This window comes from Tenrec ecaudatus, chromosome 6 (assembly GCF_050624435.1).
Source record: "Tenrec ecaudatus isolate mTenEca1 chromosome 6, mTenEca1.hap1, whole genome shotgun sequence".
NCBI classification, from domain to species: Eukaryota; Metazoa; Chordata; class Mammalia; order Afrosoricida; family Tenrecidae; genus Tenrec; species Tenrec ecaudatus.
In genome coordinates, this window is record NC_134535.1 from 149,026,604 (window position 1) to 149,043,936 (window position 17,333).

The window sequence follows — 17,333 nt, forward strand, 5'->3', positions numbered from 1 at the left end:
GACTGCCCCCTGTGGAAGGCGGAAGACTTGCAAGATACGGAACGACAGAGCAGTTCCATCGAGTTCCAGCTTTCACAAGTTTCATAGTAATATTACAAGCACGGGGGTTTTGTTGTTATTGTTTGTAACATCAATCTATTAATGGAAAAAAGGGAATTATTTTTGGAGGGAGCCATTTCACTTAATTGACTGTCCAATATAAAACCCATTCTTAGCTCCCAGGCGACACAAGGACAGCCAGAGGTCATATTTGGCTCATGGACAGTCATTTGTGACCTGTGGTATAGTAGGAAGAAGCCTAGATTCGAAGGCGCTCTTGGTCCATCTCAAAGCCTACCTCTCTGTTATATGTTATGGAGAAATAGGTTGTGGTTATATGTTATTGAAAACTCTCTCTGAACCTCATTTTCACCATCTCTAGAAAGGAAAATTATTTCCCAAGTAGGAAAGAACTCTAACTGAGCTCTAGGTTTCTGTTGGTGTTCTTGCGTTGCCCTTGAATCAGCTCCAAGTCATGGCAGTCCCATGTACAGGAGAAAGAACGCTGCCCAGTCTCCCACCCGCTTCATGGTGTTCGAGTCTGTTGTTGAGATGGTTGTGTTAATCCATCTCATGGAGGGTGTCTTCGTTTCCCGCTCCTTCGCTACATTCGCAAGCATGGTGGTTCTTGTCTGGGAGATGGTCTTCTTTCCTGGCAAGATGTGTAAAGTTAGCGAGCTGAAGCCTCCTCCTCCTCGCTTTTACAAAGCATTCTGGTTGTGCCTCTTCTTCCATCAAAGAGTTGGCTCTGGTAGTCTACAATCAATATGCCTTGCTGAGAGCCCAGCTTGACCACCTCATGTATTGTGCCTTGCTTTCGCATTGTCCAGCTTTCGGAGTGTGAATATGAGCGAAAGGTCCTGTGCACACTACTGGACGTAGAGATGGCCCTGTGAACGTGACGGTCATAGCATCGTCGTCATCCTCATCATCACTGGGCTTTGTGGAGCAGGCTCCAAACTGGCACAACGGGTTTTATGGGTTGAGGATGCCAAGATCCTGATCTTCATAGGATGGACTAGACCATTAATACATGTGGGGTGGATAAACAATTGAATAAATGAATATTTTCCAGCTCTCTCTGCTTCTGGACAAAGGTCTGGAAATGTCACCTTCCCCGCGGAGTATTTATTAGAACTGCAGCCAGGAACAGCCCAAGTTACGCAGAGGGTGTCAGGGTTTCCAAGAGACCCAGCTCGGTTCCCACTGAAAGCCATGAGTCAGGGACTGAGGTTTGAGTCCCAGCTCTGCAGTTTAGCTGTGTCCCTTAGGCGAGCACTTTCGTCTCCCTTAGCTTCTCTTTACTCGTCTGTTAAATGGGTTCATGCCCTAAATTCCAGCGCTGTCTTTCCAGAGAGTTGTTGTGAAGATCAAATAGCAATGAGACTGACTCCTAACCCTTCAGGCCATCCTTTGAACCGTAGATTCCTGCGCCCGAGTACCTGCTATGGTTGTGAGCTCCTGGCCCTCACCATTTTATTCAGTTTGTAGTATTTGTGACTTGGTCTTATCGTGTCTGCTGACCTGTAGTACATGCTCACTAGACGTTGTATGGATGACTGAAAACAATGGTGCCAGTTGAGGGACAAGGGCGTCCTCATAGTTGCCACAGCCAAGAAGAGCCTAAGGCATGTAGACAACGTAACGCAATGGGATATCTTGGATGGGCTCCTGTAACAGGGATTGGACCTTAATAATCCTAAGGAAGTCAACTGGAGTATGGATGTAGTCTTTAGTTAGAATAATATGTCGCTATTGGTCCATGAGTCGCAACAACTATACCACAGATTGTTGATAGGGTTGGTGCTGCCCCGTGGTGGCTCAGTGCACAACAGAAAGAAATGTTGCCCAGCTCTGCATTGGCTTCGTGGTCCACAGAATCTCCCAACCCATTGTTGAACTGTTGTTGAAGCCGTCCAGCCTGGGGGGGCTGGTCTTCCAGCACTGTTTCAGATCGAGTTGTCTTTTAACCGATAAGATTTTCAGTGGCTAATTTTCAGAACTAGGCCTGCCTTCTTGGTCTGCCTTCTTCTGGAAGGTCTGCCGAGCCCCATCCACCACTCGACCCTCCCAGTACTTGAAGTAACAATGACACAGCCTCCTCCGAGTCAGAGCAACCTGCAGGCCAGCACAGTGCGACAAACCTGGACGCAAGTGGTGGCAGTCACTCCACGCAATGCTGAAGCCAGGTGACACAGGCTTGGCATCTGTGGGACCCCTCAACTGTACAATGTTTCTGAAAATCAAAACGCCTTCTAACTTAAAGTACACTAAAAAATGGCCATCCAGTGTAAGCGAGCCATTTGACGTACAAGATGGGACGATGGGCTTCAGTGGAATCCAGTTTGAAGGGCATGGGGATATGGTCTCCGAGTCCACGTGTCATCTGGCTCTTGAGAAACTACCTCTTCTTGAATGCCAATGTCTTCGATGCCATCTCAGAGAGGAATGCCCACAGCTATCTGGAAAGCTTATTAGAACATACCTTCCTCCCTCCTCCAACTTCATGTCGGTGGGAAGCCAGACCTGCTTGATTCTCCTCAAACTCAAGCAGCCTCATCCACACGAAGCAATTCAAAACCAGCAATGAGAGAGCAGCTGACACCATTATGCCCAGAATTAAAGAGACTTGCAAAAGGATGAAGCGCGGCCCCTCTTCTCACTCAGCGGCATTTGTTTTGGACACTAATTGTTATTTTGAATAACAAACATTCATGTTAACATGCTACTGGTTAACACAGTCTGAGAAAATGAATTATTATATAAAATTGTTGATTTTCTGTTTTAATTTATCTCGTGATGAATGTTGAGGGACAGTGTTCAAATGAACATTGTTAGCATTCCCTGTGAGTTTTGTTTTGTTTTGTTTTTGTTTTTTTAAACATTTTATTAGGGGCTCATACAACTCTTAACACAATCCATACATATACATACATCAATTGTATAAAGCACATCCACACATCCCTGTGAGTTTTAAGGGAGCAAAGGATCCTGAAACCAAGTTTAAGGATCACTGTTTTACATAAATACTTAAATTAATCCTCAAGACAGCCTCTTAAGTCAAAAACTAAACCTACTGCTACCAAGTTGATTCTGACGCGTCGTAGTCTTCTAGGACAGAGTAAAAGTTTGGATTTCCAAGGCTGTAAATCTTCAGATAACCTCGTCTTTCTCCTAAGGATTAGCTGATGGGTTTGAACCACCAACTGTGTGGTTAGAAGTCTAATGCTTAACAAACCTGAGATCTGTAGAGCCTGTTCTAAAACAAACAAACAAAAAACCCTCACTGCCATTGAGTGGACACTGAGTTCAGGGGAAGACTGCCTCTGTGAGTTTCCAACAAAGTAACTCCTTTCAGGTGTAGAAAGTCCCATCGTTCTCCCCAAAGCCTGTTAGTCCAGTGGTATTATCCCACTTTCAGAGGAGAAAACTGAGGGACAGGGAGGCATGGTAACTTGCCCAAGTTTATCCTGGAAGCACAGGTGGAGGGACAGGGATTTGAACACGTGTCATAATGCTCTCCCGATGGTCTCCTAGGTGTGTGAGCTCTGCAAGGAGGCGGCCCCAGCCGACAGCCCGGTCATCTACTCCGACAGGGCCGGCTACAGCAAGCAGTGGCATCCAGCCTGCTTTGTGTGCGCCAAGTGCTCCGAGCCTCTGGTGGACCTCATCTACTTCTGGAAGGGCGGTGCCCCCTGGTGTGGCCGCCATTACTGTGAGAGCCTGCGGCCCCGGTGCTCCGGCTGCGATGAGGTGAGTCACATGGGGGTGACATGATGGGCGCTCCTATCTCTGCGATGAGAACCCAGAGTCCAAAAGGGGTGAGGTGAAGGCTCAGGGCTCACTGCAAGTCTCTGTGTTCATCTTTGCAAAGTGGAGCTGATAGTGTGGCTCCCCACCCCCAGCCCCGCACACACAATGGGGTTGTTGGGATGAGTCTGGGACCACGTGCCAGTCCTGGCCCACTGCCTGGTGCTTAGTATGTCCCGAGGAGAACTTTATAGAAGTCCAGCCACCAGCCAGAACCAAGGGAAGACCCTGGCTCCGGACTTCATAGTCATGTCACTTTAGGCTATTTACCTAATTCTTCGGCCTCCGCTTTGTCATTGATAATGATAATAGTTCCCATCTCACAAAGTTGATATGAGAATAAATAATTCCATGCAAGAAAGTGTTTGGCGTAGCACCTGATCTTAAAAAAAAAAAAAAAAACTCTCAAATTCACTGCCATGGATTCGATCCCATAGGGCAGAGGAGAACTGCCCCTGTAACTCATTCTGGGAGTAGAAAGCCTCATCCTTCTCCCCCAGCTCCTGATCTAATAACTAGTAGATGCTGCACATTTCTGTTGTGTAGCAGTTAACAAGAGACCAGGCAGAAACAGCTAGACAATCCTTTGTGGGCGAAATATAATGTGGTGAGCTCCAGGAAAGATGTACAACCTCAGAAACTCTGTCTAAGGTTGCAACGAGTCCGGATCCATTCAATGACAGTAAGTGAGTCTTAGGAAAAGAATGGCGTAGGTGGTTGTGCTTTGGGCTATTAACCACAAAGTCAGCTGTTTAAACCCTCAGCCACTCCAAGAGAGACAGGTGAGATTTTCTCCTCCTGTAAAGACGTACAGTCGTGGAAATGCTCAGACGTTCTGCTCTACCCTATAGGATCACTATAAGTCAGCAGCAACTCAATGGCAAAGAATGTGGGTTTGGTCAAACTGTACTATATTATACTGTACGAGACCAAATGTACTCATGCTGAGCCCATATCTGTCTCCTCCTTCTTCTATACATGAGTCTTCAAATGAAATTAAGGTCCTGAAATCAATTGCCTGATCAAATAGCGGTGCTATCAGGCCATAATCAAAAGGAAGGAGGCTTTCAAAAGGGCTTTCAGCAGACCTTCCCGAAAGCCTGACTGTCGTGAGGACCACATCTCCTCACAGCGAGAGTACACCATCATTTGTTAAAAACTTGCCACCGGTCAGCAATGTTCTACTTACTCTGCATCATGCCATCGAAATGTCACAGGGACCCTCTGGGGAAAGAGTATCATTAACCTAGTTTTACATGTACATGAGTCAGTGATGAAAATATAGCTCTGACTTGGGCTCAGTCACTGGTCCACGTCTGGCAGATGCACTAGCTCATGGAGTGTTCACAGAGCCCTCTGCAGATGGGCAATACCTGTGTCTCCACTTGGCAGAGGCGGGAGCTGAGGCACAGTAATTTAAGCTTAACCTTAGTTTAATTACTTAACTTTCATTGAGGTTTAGGAATTTCCCCCAGGTTAAGACACTGGCTAAGTGTTTAAGTGAAGATTTGTCCTGGTTCCTGTTTTGTTCGGAAAGTGGAAGGCCTATTTAATGCTCTTTCTGAGAGGCATGCTGAGCCACCTCTGTTCCTTTTCATCAATATATTGCCAAGGACTATCTTGACGTTCCAATCTCAACAGAATCAATCTCTTAAAGACTGATCACTGACAATACTTACTATTGGCTCTACTTTGGCTGTCTTCACCAGGGAATAACATCTCGGAACCCAGCTGGGCTTTGGATGTGGCCCAAACTACGCAGATGCTAGGAAAGTCAAGTCTGCTGGAGTTGGGGACTATGTTCTTTTTCTCCCAACGTGAGAGACGAAACACCAGCTCCCCCAAATGCTCTATGTACTGCTTCAGAATTATGCCTGGTGTCTCCTGGGAGGCATTTCAAAGTCAAAACAAGAATAGGGTAGAAAGAATCACCCCCCCTACAACTTGTCTTTGTCCCACTGTCTCTACTTAAGGACAAAACTTGAGCTGTTCATTTCTTCTCGCCCGCACAGATAATATTCTCGGAGGACTACCAGCGCGTGGAGGACCTGGCCTGGCACCGAAAGCACTTTGTCTGTGAGGGCTGTGAGCAACCACTGAGTGGCCGGGCTTACATCGTCACCAAGGGCCAACTCCTCTGTCCAACTTGCAGCAAATCCAACCGCTCCTGAAGGGTCCCAACCGCAGCCAGAATCCACAGATGGTACCAAGAAAGAGAACCAGTGTGCGCTGACATCATCCCGAGGTCCTGCCATGGGGGTCAGGAAACAACGTGAATACAGATTGTAAGCTGAGTGGTGATAGATCCTGGAGGGTCACTAGTTTCAAAGCCAAAAATGTACCAAGAAGTCTTAGGATGGAATTGTTTTTGCTGTTGTCGTTATCGATGTTTCCTAGCTACAACCGACTAAAGGCGCAAAATAGCATCCCACAAGGGACCTGTAGGAGGCGTTTCCCAGAATGCAGTTCTGAGTGATGAGATCGCATAGTTGTAGAGTGTGCATGCTTGTTCCTAACCAGGGAGCCTCTCCAAGAGCAGCAGGCTGCAATCCCAACCTTACTTGTTGCCTCTTTTTCAATTGGAATTTGAATGTTGAAAAAAACTTTGGGGGGCATGCTAAAACATATCAATAAAAGTTTTATGAATTCCACTTATATTCTTATCTGATTATTTGTACCGCGCCATGATTTTATAGGACCCACTTAACTCCATGACCCTGAATACAGGTGCTGGCAGAATATACTGCACATTCTAAGGAGCCTCTTTCTCAACCGTGTCTCCTCAGACTTCTGGGAGTGTAGGTCCTTGGAGCAGAAGCGCCTACCCCCAGATCTCTGCTGGAAACATAAATAACATTTTAATATCCTGGCTCCATGGAACCCCAAATAATGGTCTTCTGGGAACTGGTTTTTAGCCAGGGCCTGACCCAGATGCCCTCAGCACCCATGCAGGTCTGAGTGAGCCCCATCCAGGCAAGAGACTGGTCAGTGTTCATGGCCACACAGGAGCGCACAAGCCTGGCAGCAAGGGGGCAGTTGTTCTGAGAGGGTGCTGTCTGGTGATACACGGATACCAGTGTGGGCAGAGCTTTGTAATGATGGAATACTTAGGAAAAGACTCAATTTTTAAATGTTTCCAACTGAAGAGTGAGTGAGCCAAACATAACAGGTCTTTGGGCCAGATTTGATTCCATTTATGGTCTCTCTGATCGCTTTCCAGCCCACATATACTCTCTTCACAATTTCTAAGAAAATACTTATCTGTCTCTCCTGGGGAATCTAAGGACAAAAAAGACAGCGCCTAGATGCTCTTAGTACAATCACCAGGACCTTTTTCCTTTCTTCTTTCCCCATCTGTTGCCCAATTTCTTTAATTACCACCCAATTTTACTCTCACCATCACTTAAACAAAATTTTACCAAAACTATTGTCATGGATGAAAAACTGTGTCATCTTTCCCATCCACCCTTTATGGCTCCCTGTTGCCTCATTTTTAAGGGGTCCCAGTTGTCTATTTTGTCTTCTGTATTTTTCATTATATTTAATAGTATGCTTATGCCAGGGACTAGAGCCATAAATGTGCCCCTATACTTTTCATTGATGACCTTTACAGCTGCAGGGTTTATATTTAGGGCTTTTATCCAGTTTGAGTTAGTTCTAATAGATGGAGTGAGCTTTGGGTATTGTTTCATTCTTCTGCAAATGGAAATCAATTTTGCCAGCCTCATTTATTAAAAAGACTATTTCTTCCCCGTCTATTTTGCTGAAACCTTTTGTTGAAAAATCAGTTGCCTGTAGGTGGATGAGCTTATTTCTGGGTTCTCTATTCTGTTCCACTGATCCATAGATTTTTCACTGTATCGACATCCGGCAGTTTGGACTACCATGGCTGTGTAGGAGGCTTTGAGGTTGGAAGCAAGAGGCCTCCTACTTCTTCTTTAGTCGTGCTTTGCTTATCAACTGTGTCTCTTTCCTTTCCACACCAGGCTCCATATCTTTAAATAATCTAGGGGTCTGGATAGGAATGGCATTTTATTTATAGACTACTTTTGGGTAATACTGACATTTTCACAATGTTAGGTCTTTCTATCCATGAACATGGCTTTCTTTTGGTGATACATGGGACTGCTAACTGCAAGGTCAGCAATTTAAAACCACCAGCTTCTCCAAGGGAGAGAGACAGAGCTCTCTACTCCTATAAAGAGCAACAGTCTCAAAAACTCACAGGGGCAGCTCTACCCAGCCCCATAAGGTCGCTATGAGATGGCATCAACTCTGTGGCAATGAGTTTGTTTGTTTGTTTGACTTCTTGTAGTAATGTTTTGTACTTTTTTGTGTATGTCTTTCATTTATCTGGATAAGTTTATTCTGAAAATTTAGTTTTCTTTTCAGGCCTTTGTTTGTATACAGGATTCCCCTTGATTGTTGTATGTTAATATGGGACCCTGCCAAGTACAGAATATTTTCATTAGTTCCAACCATTTTCTTTTGAATCTTTGGGGATTTAATGAATAAAAATCATATGACCTGCAAGTGCTTCTTCGTCAATTTAGATGTCTTTGATTTTGTTGTCTAACAGTAGTTCCAGCCCCCCCACACACACACACATACTGCACAGAGGTCTTTTGGCTCTGTAGATTGGTTACTGGTGTGTACTAGTCTATCTTCCTTCTTTGTGTAAACTGAGATTGTTTGTTGTCTCCGAGGCAGTGTTTTGGTTTTGTATTTGCTTCCATTTGTTCAACAGGTGGCAATGGAGACGATGGTGACCCTTGCCCAGTAGCTGTAGCTGTTATAAGTGTAAGGGTGATGGGTTGTGTGGAGACAGTTGGAGCAAGAAAGAACTAACAAAAAACCAAGAACACAAACACCACAGCCCTGCCCCCAAATAATAATAATCAACCACCAACTAAACGAATGAAAACAACACATTCAAGCACACACACCCTGAAACAAGCAACTGTTTTCTCTTTTCCAATCACCAGTGCATGCTTATCAAGGTGCCCTCCGTAGAAGTGTTGCCAAGCAGCCATCTAGCTCAGAAGCAACAAAGCCCACATGGAAGAAGCACACCAGCCTGTGTGACCACGAGGTGTTGAAGGGATCAGATAGCAGGCATAAAAGAACAAAAAAGTCATATTGTGAATGAGGGGAAGTGTGGAGTAGGGACCCAAAGCCCATCTGTAGGCAACTGGACATCCCCTTACAGAGCCGTCACAGGGAGGAGATGAGCCAGTCAGAGTGCAGTATAGCACCGATGAAATATACAACTTTCCTCTAGTTCTTAATTGCTTCCTGTCCCCACCCCACCCTGACTATCATGATCCCAATTCTACCTTACAAATCTGACTTGACCAGAGGATGTACCCTGGTACAGATAGGAACTGGAAACACAGGGAATCCAGGACAGATGATCCCTTCAGGACGAGTGGTGAGAGTGGTGATACCAGGAGGGTGGAGGGAAGGTGGGGTAGAAAGGGGTAACCAATTAAAAGATTCTACATATAATTGCCTCCCTGGGGGATGGACAACATAAAAGTGTGTGAAGGGAGACTTTGGACAGTGTAAGATGACAAAATAATAATAATTTATAAATTATCAAGGGTTCATGAGGAAGAGGAAGGAGGAAAAAATGAGCTGACATCCAGGGCTCAAGTAGAAAGCAAATGATTTGAAAATGATGATGGCAACAAATGTACAAATGTGCTTGACACAATGGGATGTATGTATGGATTGTGATAAGAGTTGTATGCGTCCCCAATAATTTTTTTTTAAAGAGAATAGTATAGCTATGGGTGTCTAAGGCTGGAAGTGATGACTTATCCACATGTGGCCTGGGAGAGTTAGTGATTATTCTGTCCCTTTACATCCTGTGTATCTCTACTAGTGGTTCATCAAAACATCAAAAGCAGAGAATCACACACCACTATGCAACATGAAAGACTGGCTCAGTTGGGACACCCTAGCAAGTGTCCCTGGGAAAGCGGCTCAAGTTGCGATCTGAAGAGCAAGCACACTAAATAGAGAGGGAAAGAATGTACAAAACATGCACAGAGGTCCTGTGACCAGAGCAGCACGATGTTACTCAGCTACTCTTTGCTGGTGTTGGAGAGTCCGGGGGGAATGCAAGCCAGGGACACGACTGAATGAAGTTTTGGGTCACAGGAGCATACAGTGTGATGGGGAGAGGCAGGGAGTGGGGGAGATGTGAGAGGCAGGCAGGCCAGCTACTCCGAGGTTTGGTCCAGGATGCCTGGAACAGTACAACTTTGGTCTCTGTCTTAGGAGAGAGAAGAAGCCTTCAGAGCATTTGAAGTGTGGGTTCGTGGGGAATAGGCGCCCTGGAGGCATTCTGGGTTCAGCATTTGACTGCTAACCACAGGGCCAGCCAGTCAAACCCACCAGCCGCCCCCCAGGAGCAAGATGAAGCTTCTACTTCTCTGAAGAGGGAGAGTTTTAGAAACCCTATAGAGTGTCATTGTGAGTCAGGATTGACTCCGTGGCAGTGGGTTTAGGTTTGGGTTTGCAGTGCCATCGCTCAGGCTGTTCCATCCTCTTGGGATTTCCCAGAACTTCTTTGCGGCCACTTCTCTGGAGCTACCGTCTCTGAGTGGGATTCTGTGCCAGACTAGAGAGCTATCTCTCACGATTGTATCCCTCCATGTCAGCAAGAAGGCAGCTGCTATTCCCATCATGGCCGTCTTTGGGAAGACTTCTTTAGCCTTACCTGAGGTGTTTTAGGAGCCCTTTACCTGTGCTCCCATAATGCCATAGGCCTACAGCGATCATTGCTCTGAATCTCTTTTGTTATAATTGTTTTTGGGAAGGTTCAGACCTACGGACTCCTGGAAGATGGTCTTATTATCACTTTTTCCCAGTACGGCGACACTGCATTAGAGATGAGAGCTTCTCTATGCGGCTGTCTCCACTGTGATCGTTATAGACACAGATCACCAGGCCTCTCAGGTTAGTAGGCAGCATAAGCCACTCAGACCACCCAAGGCCTTCATCCTTAGGAGTAAAAAGCAAAGCAAAACAAACAAAAGTCTACCGTCATGAGTAGGTTTTGAATGAAATTCTGAATGATTGTGTCCATTCAGAAAAAACACCTTCAAAGAAAAATGACCTGATCCGATTCCGTTGTTCTCGGGTAACAGAAACTGCACGGATAAACACCGAGTGTCCGGGTCTGAGTTTGCGACACGATTGCTGCTTAAAGATAAAGAGCGTTTGGATTTGCAGACAGTACCAAACTATCCATCCCAAGTGAGTGACGTTCGATGCTAACCTGTGACCTCACAAAGGATAGCGGAACCTACCTGGCTCCAACACTCAGAAGACAAGCTGGCTTCAGGAACAACTCAGTTCCAGAGGGCAAACCTGGTAAAGAATCTGCTTCCTTATCTCCGTCTTTGATTTCTGTCTTCCCCCGGAGGCAGCTTCACCCCACATGGTAGCAAACTTAGCAGCTGCAGCTGGGGCACACGGTCCCCTTAGAGCCAGAAAGCTCAATGAAAAGGGGGTGTCTCTTTCCCCAGTTCTCCAGGGATAACTGGGATAGACCCACCATGGGTCATGTGCCCATCCCTCAACCAATTACTTTGCCCACAGGCATGAGGCACACTGATTAACAGTCCTCGATCACATGATGGCCTGCCAACCTCTGAAGGGAAGATCAGCAGCTGAGGAAAGAGCGCCACACTCAAAGGAAACAGTGCCCCTAGAAAAAGAGTTTCCCCGAAAGGCACAACGGTTAATATGCTTGTCTGCTGACAAGTTGGGGTCTGAGTCTGGCTACAGGCACCCCAAAAGAAAGACCTGTCCACTTGCTTTCGGAAGGTCCCCACCTGTAAAGCCCCATGGAACACAGGTTGGCCCTGCCAGGTGTGGGGTCTCTCCATGTTAGGAGTCAACCGCAAATACTAAGCTAAATGTTGGACGTGTGAACCAACTCATCAAAGAGTACCATCCACGGAAGACCTGGAGTTCCTCCTGCATAGACTTTGTGACCTTTGAACCCCATGGGGCTGTTTTCCTCTATTACACATATGGCCACCATGACTTAGAATTGACTCAATGACAATGAACTTGGTGGGGTTCATTTCCGTTTTTCAATGAAGAGTTCTGTTAGTGGTAGAAAAAGCAAGCGTTGTGACAAAGAAAGGCTTGTTCCATCTGTAAAGAGGGAAGGGGGCATGACAAATGGATCAAACCGCAGAACTCATGCACAGGGAGGGAACCGTCTGAGAAGCTCGTGGAAGCAAGCCAGGGACTCCGCCAGACAACACTGTGTCACAGGATGGGGGTCACACATTAGCAAGCCAGGGACTCCGCCAGACAACACTGTGTCACAGGATGGCGGTCACGCTATGGAGACATCACAAGATCTGGAGGATGGGGACTTCTGAGAGCCTGGGAAGGCTCTGCAGTGACAGGCAGGGTGAAATCCCAGCCCTCGTAGGATGCCACTACAAATCTCATTTGTCTCTATATATTTTTTAATTACTGGCAAGATAAAAATCACTGTTTTGAAAAGGCCTAAATAAAGTTGAATTCCCTCCGGGCAATGTCTAGAGGGCTTTAGTGTGACCATTTTTTTTAGTTGGTTTTTTTTTTCTATGAGTGATGATGGAGATGTACTGAACTATTTTTATGGGAAAAGCTTAATAAATGTGAAGGATGTCCTTCCATGGGTTCAAATATAGAAAAGTTTAAAATAGAAGAGTGACACAAGCAACTAATGATCCCAGCCTGTTAGATTATGTGAGCTGCTGGCCTAGGTTCTAGTTCTTAATAAAATATATAAATTATGAAATATTGCTGCAAGCGATCACAAGTCTTTGCCCTACAAGGGAATGCTTCAGGCTCTGGTTGACAGGCGAGCTCTGTGGCGTTCGTTCTCCACTGATAAGGAGGAAATGGGGACAGACAAGAGGGCATCCTTTGGCCAAGACAAGGGGCTGCCCAGTGCCAAGGCTGGATGGCAGAGCATGCCCCAAGCGAAGCCCCCAGCCAAGTGGGAAGATGTGGGTGTTAGAAGCCCTGCCTGGGTGGTCCCCCTCTGCAGAGGAAGTGTCTGTGACATCTTGGAACCGAGCTCCACCTGAAAGGCCTTTCTCCTCCTCCCTTGTCCTCCAAGGCTCGGCCCAAGCAGTCCCTCCTCCAAGAAGCATTTGCTGATTCTTCCAGACTTGCCTGGAGGGTCCTCAAAGTCTGACCATTTGTAACTTTATGTGCTGACAGATTTTAAGACGTATATCCAGACTTTATGTTTATGAGAGTAGAAGAGATTACACACAAGTGAGCAATTAAAACAATAATATTAATGAACTGATACTTGTTAAACATGTACTGTGTGCCAGATTGTTCTAAATTCTCTAACAGGCATATATATATGCATTTCATTAGCAGGAAATAACTATAAGGCAGATGCTGTCTCCATATTTTACATCCATTTTATATTGGTACAATTCAGGTACAAAGATGTTAAGTCATGCCTTATATAAGGTGGCATGGTCAGGTCAGCGTTAGAGTCGTGGCAGTTTCTCTCTGGGGTCCACAGTGCTCATGGTAATATGACTGCCAACCTGCCTGGGTGAACTTGTGAGCTGATGGTAAAAACCAGCTAGGAAGTGGCCTAGTTGTGAGGAAGCTGAGGAATGCCTTGGGGGGGACCCAAGCAAATGTCTAAATATGACCTCCTCACAAGGGAGACGTCTTGTATACTGATGTGGCTCCAGGCCAGGCTGTGTTTCTGTCAGATGCGCTGGTCTTTCTAATAATAGCAACTCACTCATTTGTTCATTGAATCACTCATTCCCGTGCCCTTGCTCAACACCCACAATCACCCCAGGCCTGAGCTCATCGTTGGAAAAGTCAGAGTGGACAAAGCAGGCGTGGTTCCTAAAGGAGCTTCCAGCCTGTCAGAGGAGAGTTACAAATCAGAGATGGTTAACTACTTATATATGACTGATTCCCCATAGAATCCAACTTGGATTCTTCCCAAGGTATCCGTCAGCCTCCATGCCAATAGGCTACTCCACAACTGGCCTCTCCCACCGGCTCACAAGTTCACCCAGATGTGTGTGGCAGTCAGATTGTCATGAGTGGCCTGGACTCTGGTGAGATACTGCCTTGGCCTGTTGACTCCCGTGTGTCATCTTAGAGAACTCATTGAAGGTCTCTGGACCAAAGTTGCACCAATGTAAAATGGGGATGTTAAACTGAGACCCCCAGTTCAAAGATAACAGCCCCCTGAAATTGCACTCTGAAAGGCCACAGCCTGGGTGTCTGCTCTGGGAGACACAACTGGCAAAATGGAATCCCAGAGCCCCAAAAGGGAATTCCATCCCTGAGAGCAACGAATGCCGGGTACATTGGCAGGACCCTCAGAGGACCCCTGATGATAGAAAACCTTCAAGCAGGTGAAAAGAGATGGTGCCATCAAGCTGCACGCATCCCTGGTTCTCCCCCAGCAGTGTGGGCAGCACAGTGCCGACCTTGTCTGTGCTCTCTCACCCACGACGGCCAACACGGAACACTGCCCTGGGCCTGCTGGTGCACAAGCATGCAACAGCACCAAGCCACTTCAGATTCCTTCTAAAGAGCCTTATTTCCCCCAGAAGGACACACTCAAGAGGCTGAATTAACCTTCTTGCTGGACCCACCACTCTTTGTGCTGCAGATTCAGTCCTTAAGTTCAGTCTACCTGAAAGCAGGACCTCAGACTCACTCAGTCACCGCAGGCCCTGTATCAGTCCACATAGACTAGAGAACCAAATTCATAGAGACTCATAAAAGATTTATATGCAAGAACAATTGAATATTGAGAAAACATCCCAGCCCAGTTCCATCAAGTCCATAAGTCCAATATTAGCTCATATGTCCAATGCCAATCTATAAAGTCCTCTTCAGACTCACGAAGCACATGCAATGATGCTGAATACAGTATGATCACAGGCCAGTGGATGGGAAGGCTTATGGATCCAGTGATGGTGGAAGCATCTCAGTGCTGACAGGGGTCTCACGCAGCTCCCCCAGCTCAGGGCACTAGCCTAGTTCGATGTGTCTTGTCAGTTGCAGTGTCTCTCAGGGAGTGAGTGTGTGTCCCACCTCGAATGAGCTATTTATCTCCTTTGTGACTCCAAATGAGGTCATCAAGCTCTGACCTGATTGACAGGCTAAACTCCACCCCTTCACTATTAATCCTCTCAAATTGACAACAGATTATGTAACCACCACAGGCCCTAAATCTCTTGTGGGTATAGCAGGGACCGGGGCTGGGCCAAGATAACTGGAACCTATATCTTTCAATGGACATCATAGACAAATGGACCTCCCCTAATCAGACCCCACCGAACTGCATCTACTTGTAAATGAAGACCTCTTCCAACTGCAGGAACAACATGCCAGGTGATTTCACTTCCTGAATGAAGCTGCTCAGAAGCCCCAGCTCTGTCATTGCATGGGAAATTGCCCCTCAGAGGCTATCAAAGGGGGGGGATAAGGAACCAGTGGGAGTGCTATTATTGTTGTCATTGTATTGTTTTGAAGGCTACCATTGACTGCATTAGTCTATTTGGCCAACATCTATCATACCCACCTCTCGGGATTGCTGTGCATATAGCCGAAGGGAAAGTTTCATAAATTATAAAGAGCTCTGGTCACTCAGGGCCTACCGCTCTGATGCTCTGAGGGAAACCCCACCTGTTTCCCAATCTGGTTCACATTCTACCTTCAGCACCTAATGGATTTCCCCAGGATTACTCAAAACTCTGTGGAACTGTTCATCTGAGTGAAGTGTCACGTGGCCTAATATATAGATTACGTGGTAGACTGATTACTTGGTAGGTTACTTCTGGTAGATTGCCAGAAGAACGTGCAAATCAGTCTTTGCAGAAATGCCACCAGCATGCTCCTTAGCGACGAGGATCCTGGGCATTGGCGCCCTCATGATTGGAAACATCCTGAAGAAAGGCTAGTCCCTAGAAAAGTGCAACGTGGAAGCTCTCCACGAGACAGATCGCTAGAACATCCACAACAATGCACTCAAACATACCAGCGGTCATGAAGCTGATGCAGGAAAAGGAACTGTTTGGTCGGTTATATGTGGAGACGCCATGTGCTGGAGTCAACCCAGTGGCAGGTAGCTAAGAACAACCGATATGGGCAATCAATAAAAGTAGGACGATACAGATTAGAGGAAGCAGGATACGAAAGCCCCACCCATTCAGACTCAACTCTATGCCAATGCCTGAAGCTTCTCCATGGACCCTCTGGAGGCCCCCAGGAACCAGGTTCCAAAAACTCCTTAGGAAGGACGTTGAGAAGGGAGAGAAAGGAAGACACAGCAGCATGGCAGCATGGTTCAAAGCAGAAAAGCGTGCTATGTGGGGAACTGGAAAAAAGTTCATTAGCAGGCGCTGGGCTTAGGTGTTTGGGCAAAGGTTATGAAGGCCACATAAGTCTTGTGTGAGCCAGCCTTACTTCAGACATGAAGCAAGCATAAACCACCACGCAAACTCTGTCCAAACCACATGGAGATGAACAAGAGGAGAAGTAGAGAAGTCTTTGAGTTGGTTTTCGTAAACAACCAACCAGTTGGCCTGATTTTATAAATTTTAATGAACCAGCCATCTTAACCCGAAACTGCTGGTTCCCAGACAAGGTTTCAAGGTCATCCAGGTAACAGTCCTTGGGCTACTATTCCATCCAAAATGCTCTTGTCAGCAGGGAACTAGCTTTCAAAAATACCTTTGCTAACCTGGGATGGTCTCTTCTGTCCGGATCAGACACGTGAAACACAATCAGAGCTTCAGGCCTCAGAGAACTGACCAGAATTTGCTCAGTTCTGTTTGTCTCCCAAACGGATAGGCTTTGTGGCAATTGGAAAAGCAATCTCAAAACACAATTCTGTATTCCCTTGACTTTCATCATCATGATAATTGTCGTTAGGTGTCATTGAGTCAATTCTGATGCATTGTGACACAGGTAAAGTAAAATAAAACACTGCCCACCCTACAGCCTCCTCAATACTGGGAGCCCATGGCTGCAGTTCTGTGTCAATCCATCTCATTGTGGGTCTCCCTACTTTCACTGACCCTCTACTTCACCAAGCACAGTGCCCCTTTCCAGAGACGAATCTCTCCAGACCACATGTTCTAAATATACAGGGCAAAGCCTTGCCATCCTTGCTTCCAAGGAGCACTCTGGGTATACCCCTTCCAAGACACATTTATCTGTTCTTCTGACAGTCCATGATACATTCCATGTCTCCAACAACCCCACAATGCAAATGCATCCATGCTTCTCTGATGTTGCTGATTCACTGTACAACTTTCACTTACATATGAAAAGATTGAAAGCACCATGCCTTGAGCCAGGAAAGGCTCATTGATGTTTTTCTTGTTGGGTCCTATTCAGTAGGTTCCAACGTGTTGTTGTGAGGTGCCATAGGGTTAGGCCTGACCACAGCAACCCTCTGT

The 17,333-nt window shown here is 46.3% G+C and overlaps 1 protein-coding gene across 1 annotated transcript in view; it reads left to right on the forward strand.

Annotated features, from left to right (window-relative positions):
• LMCD1 (LIM and cysteine rich domains 1) overlaps positions 1 to 6,500 on the forward strand; it is a 72,699-nt gene extending 66,199 nt beyond the window's left edge. The window contains exons 5-6 of the mRNA XM_075552328.1: positions 3,577 to 3,792; positions 5,862 to 6,500. Of these exons, the coding sequence (XP_075408443.1) occupies positions 3,577 to 3,792; positions 5,862 to 6,020 (375 nt within the window). The 3' untranslated portion in view covers positions 6,021 to 6,500. The remainder of the gene's footprint in view (positions 1 to 3,576; positions 3,793 to 5,861) is intronic.
• Positions 6,501 to 17,333: the final 10,833 nt, after the last annotated feature.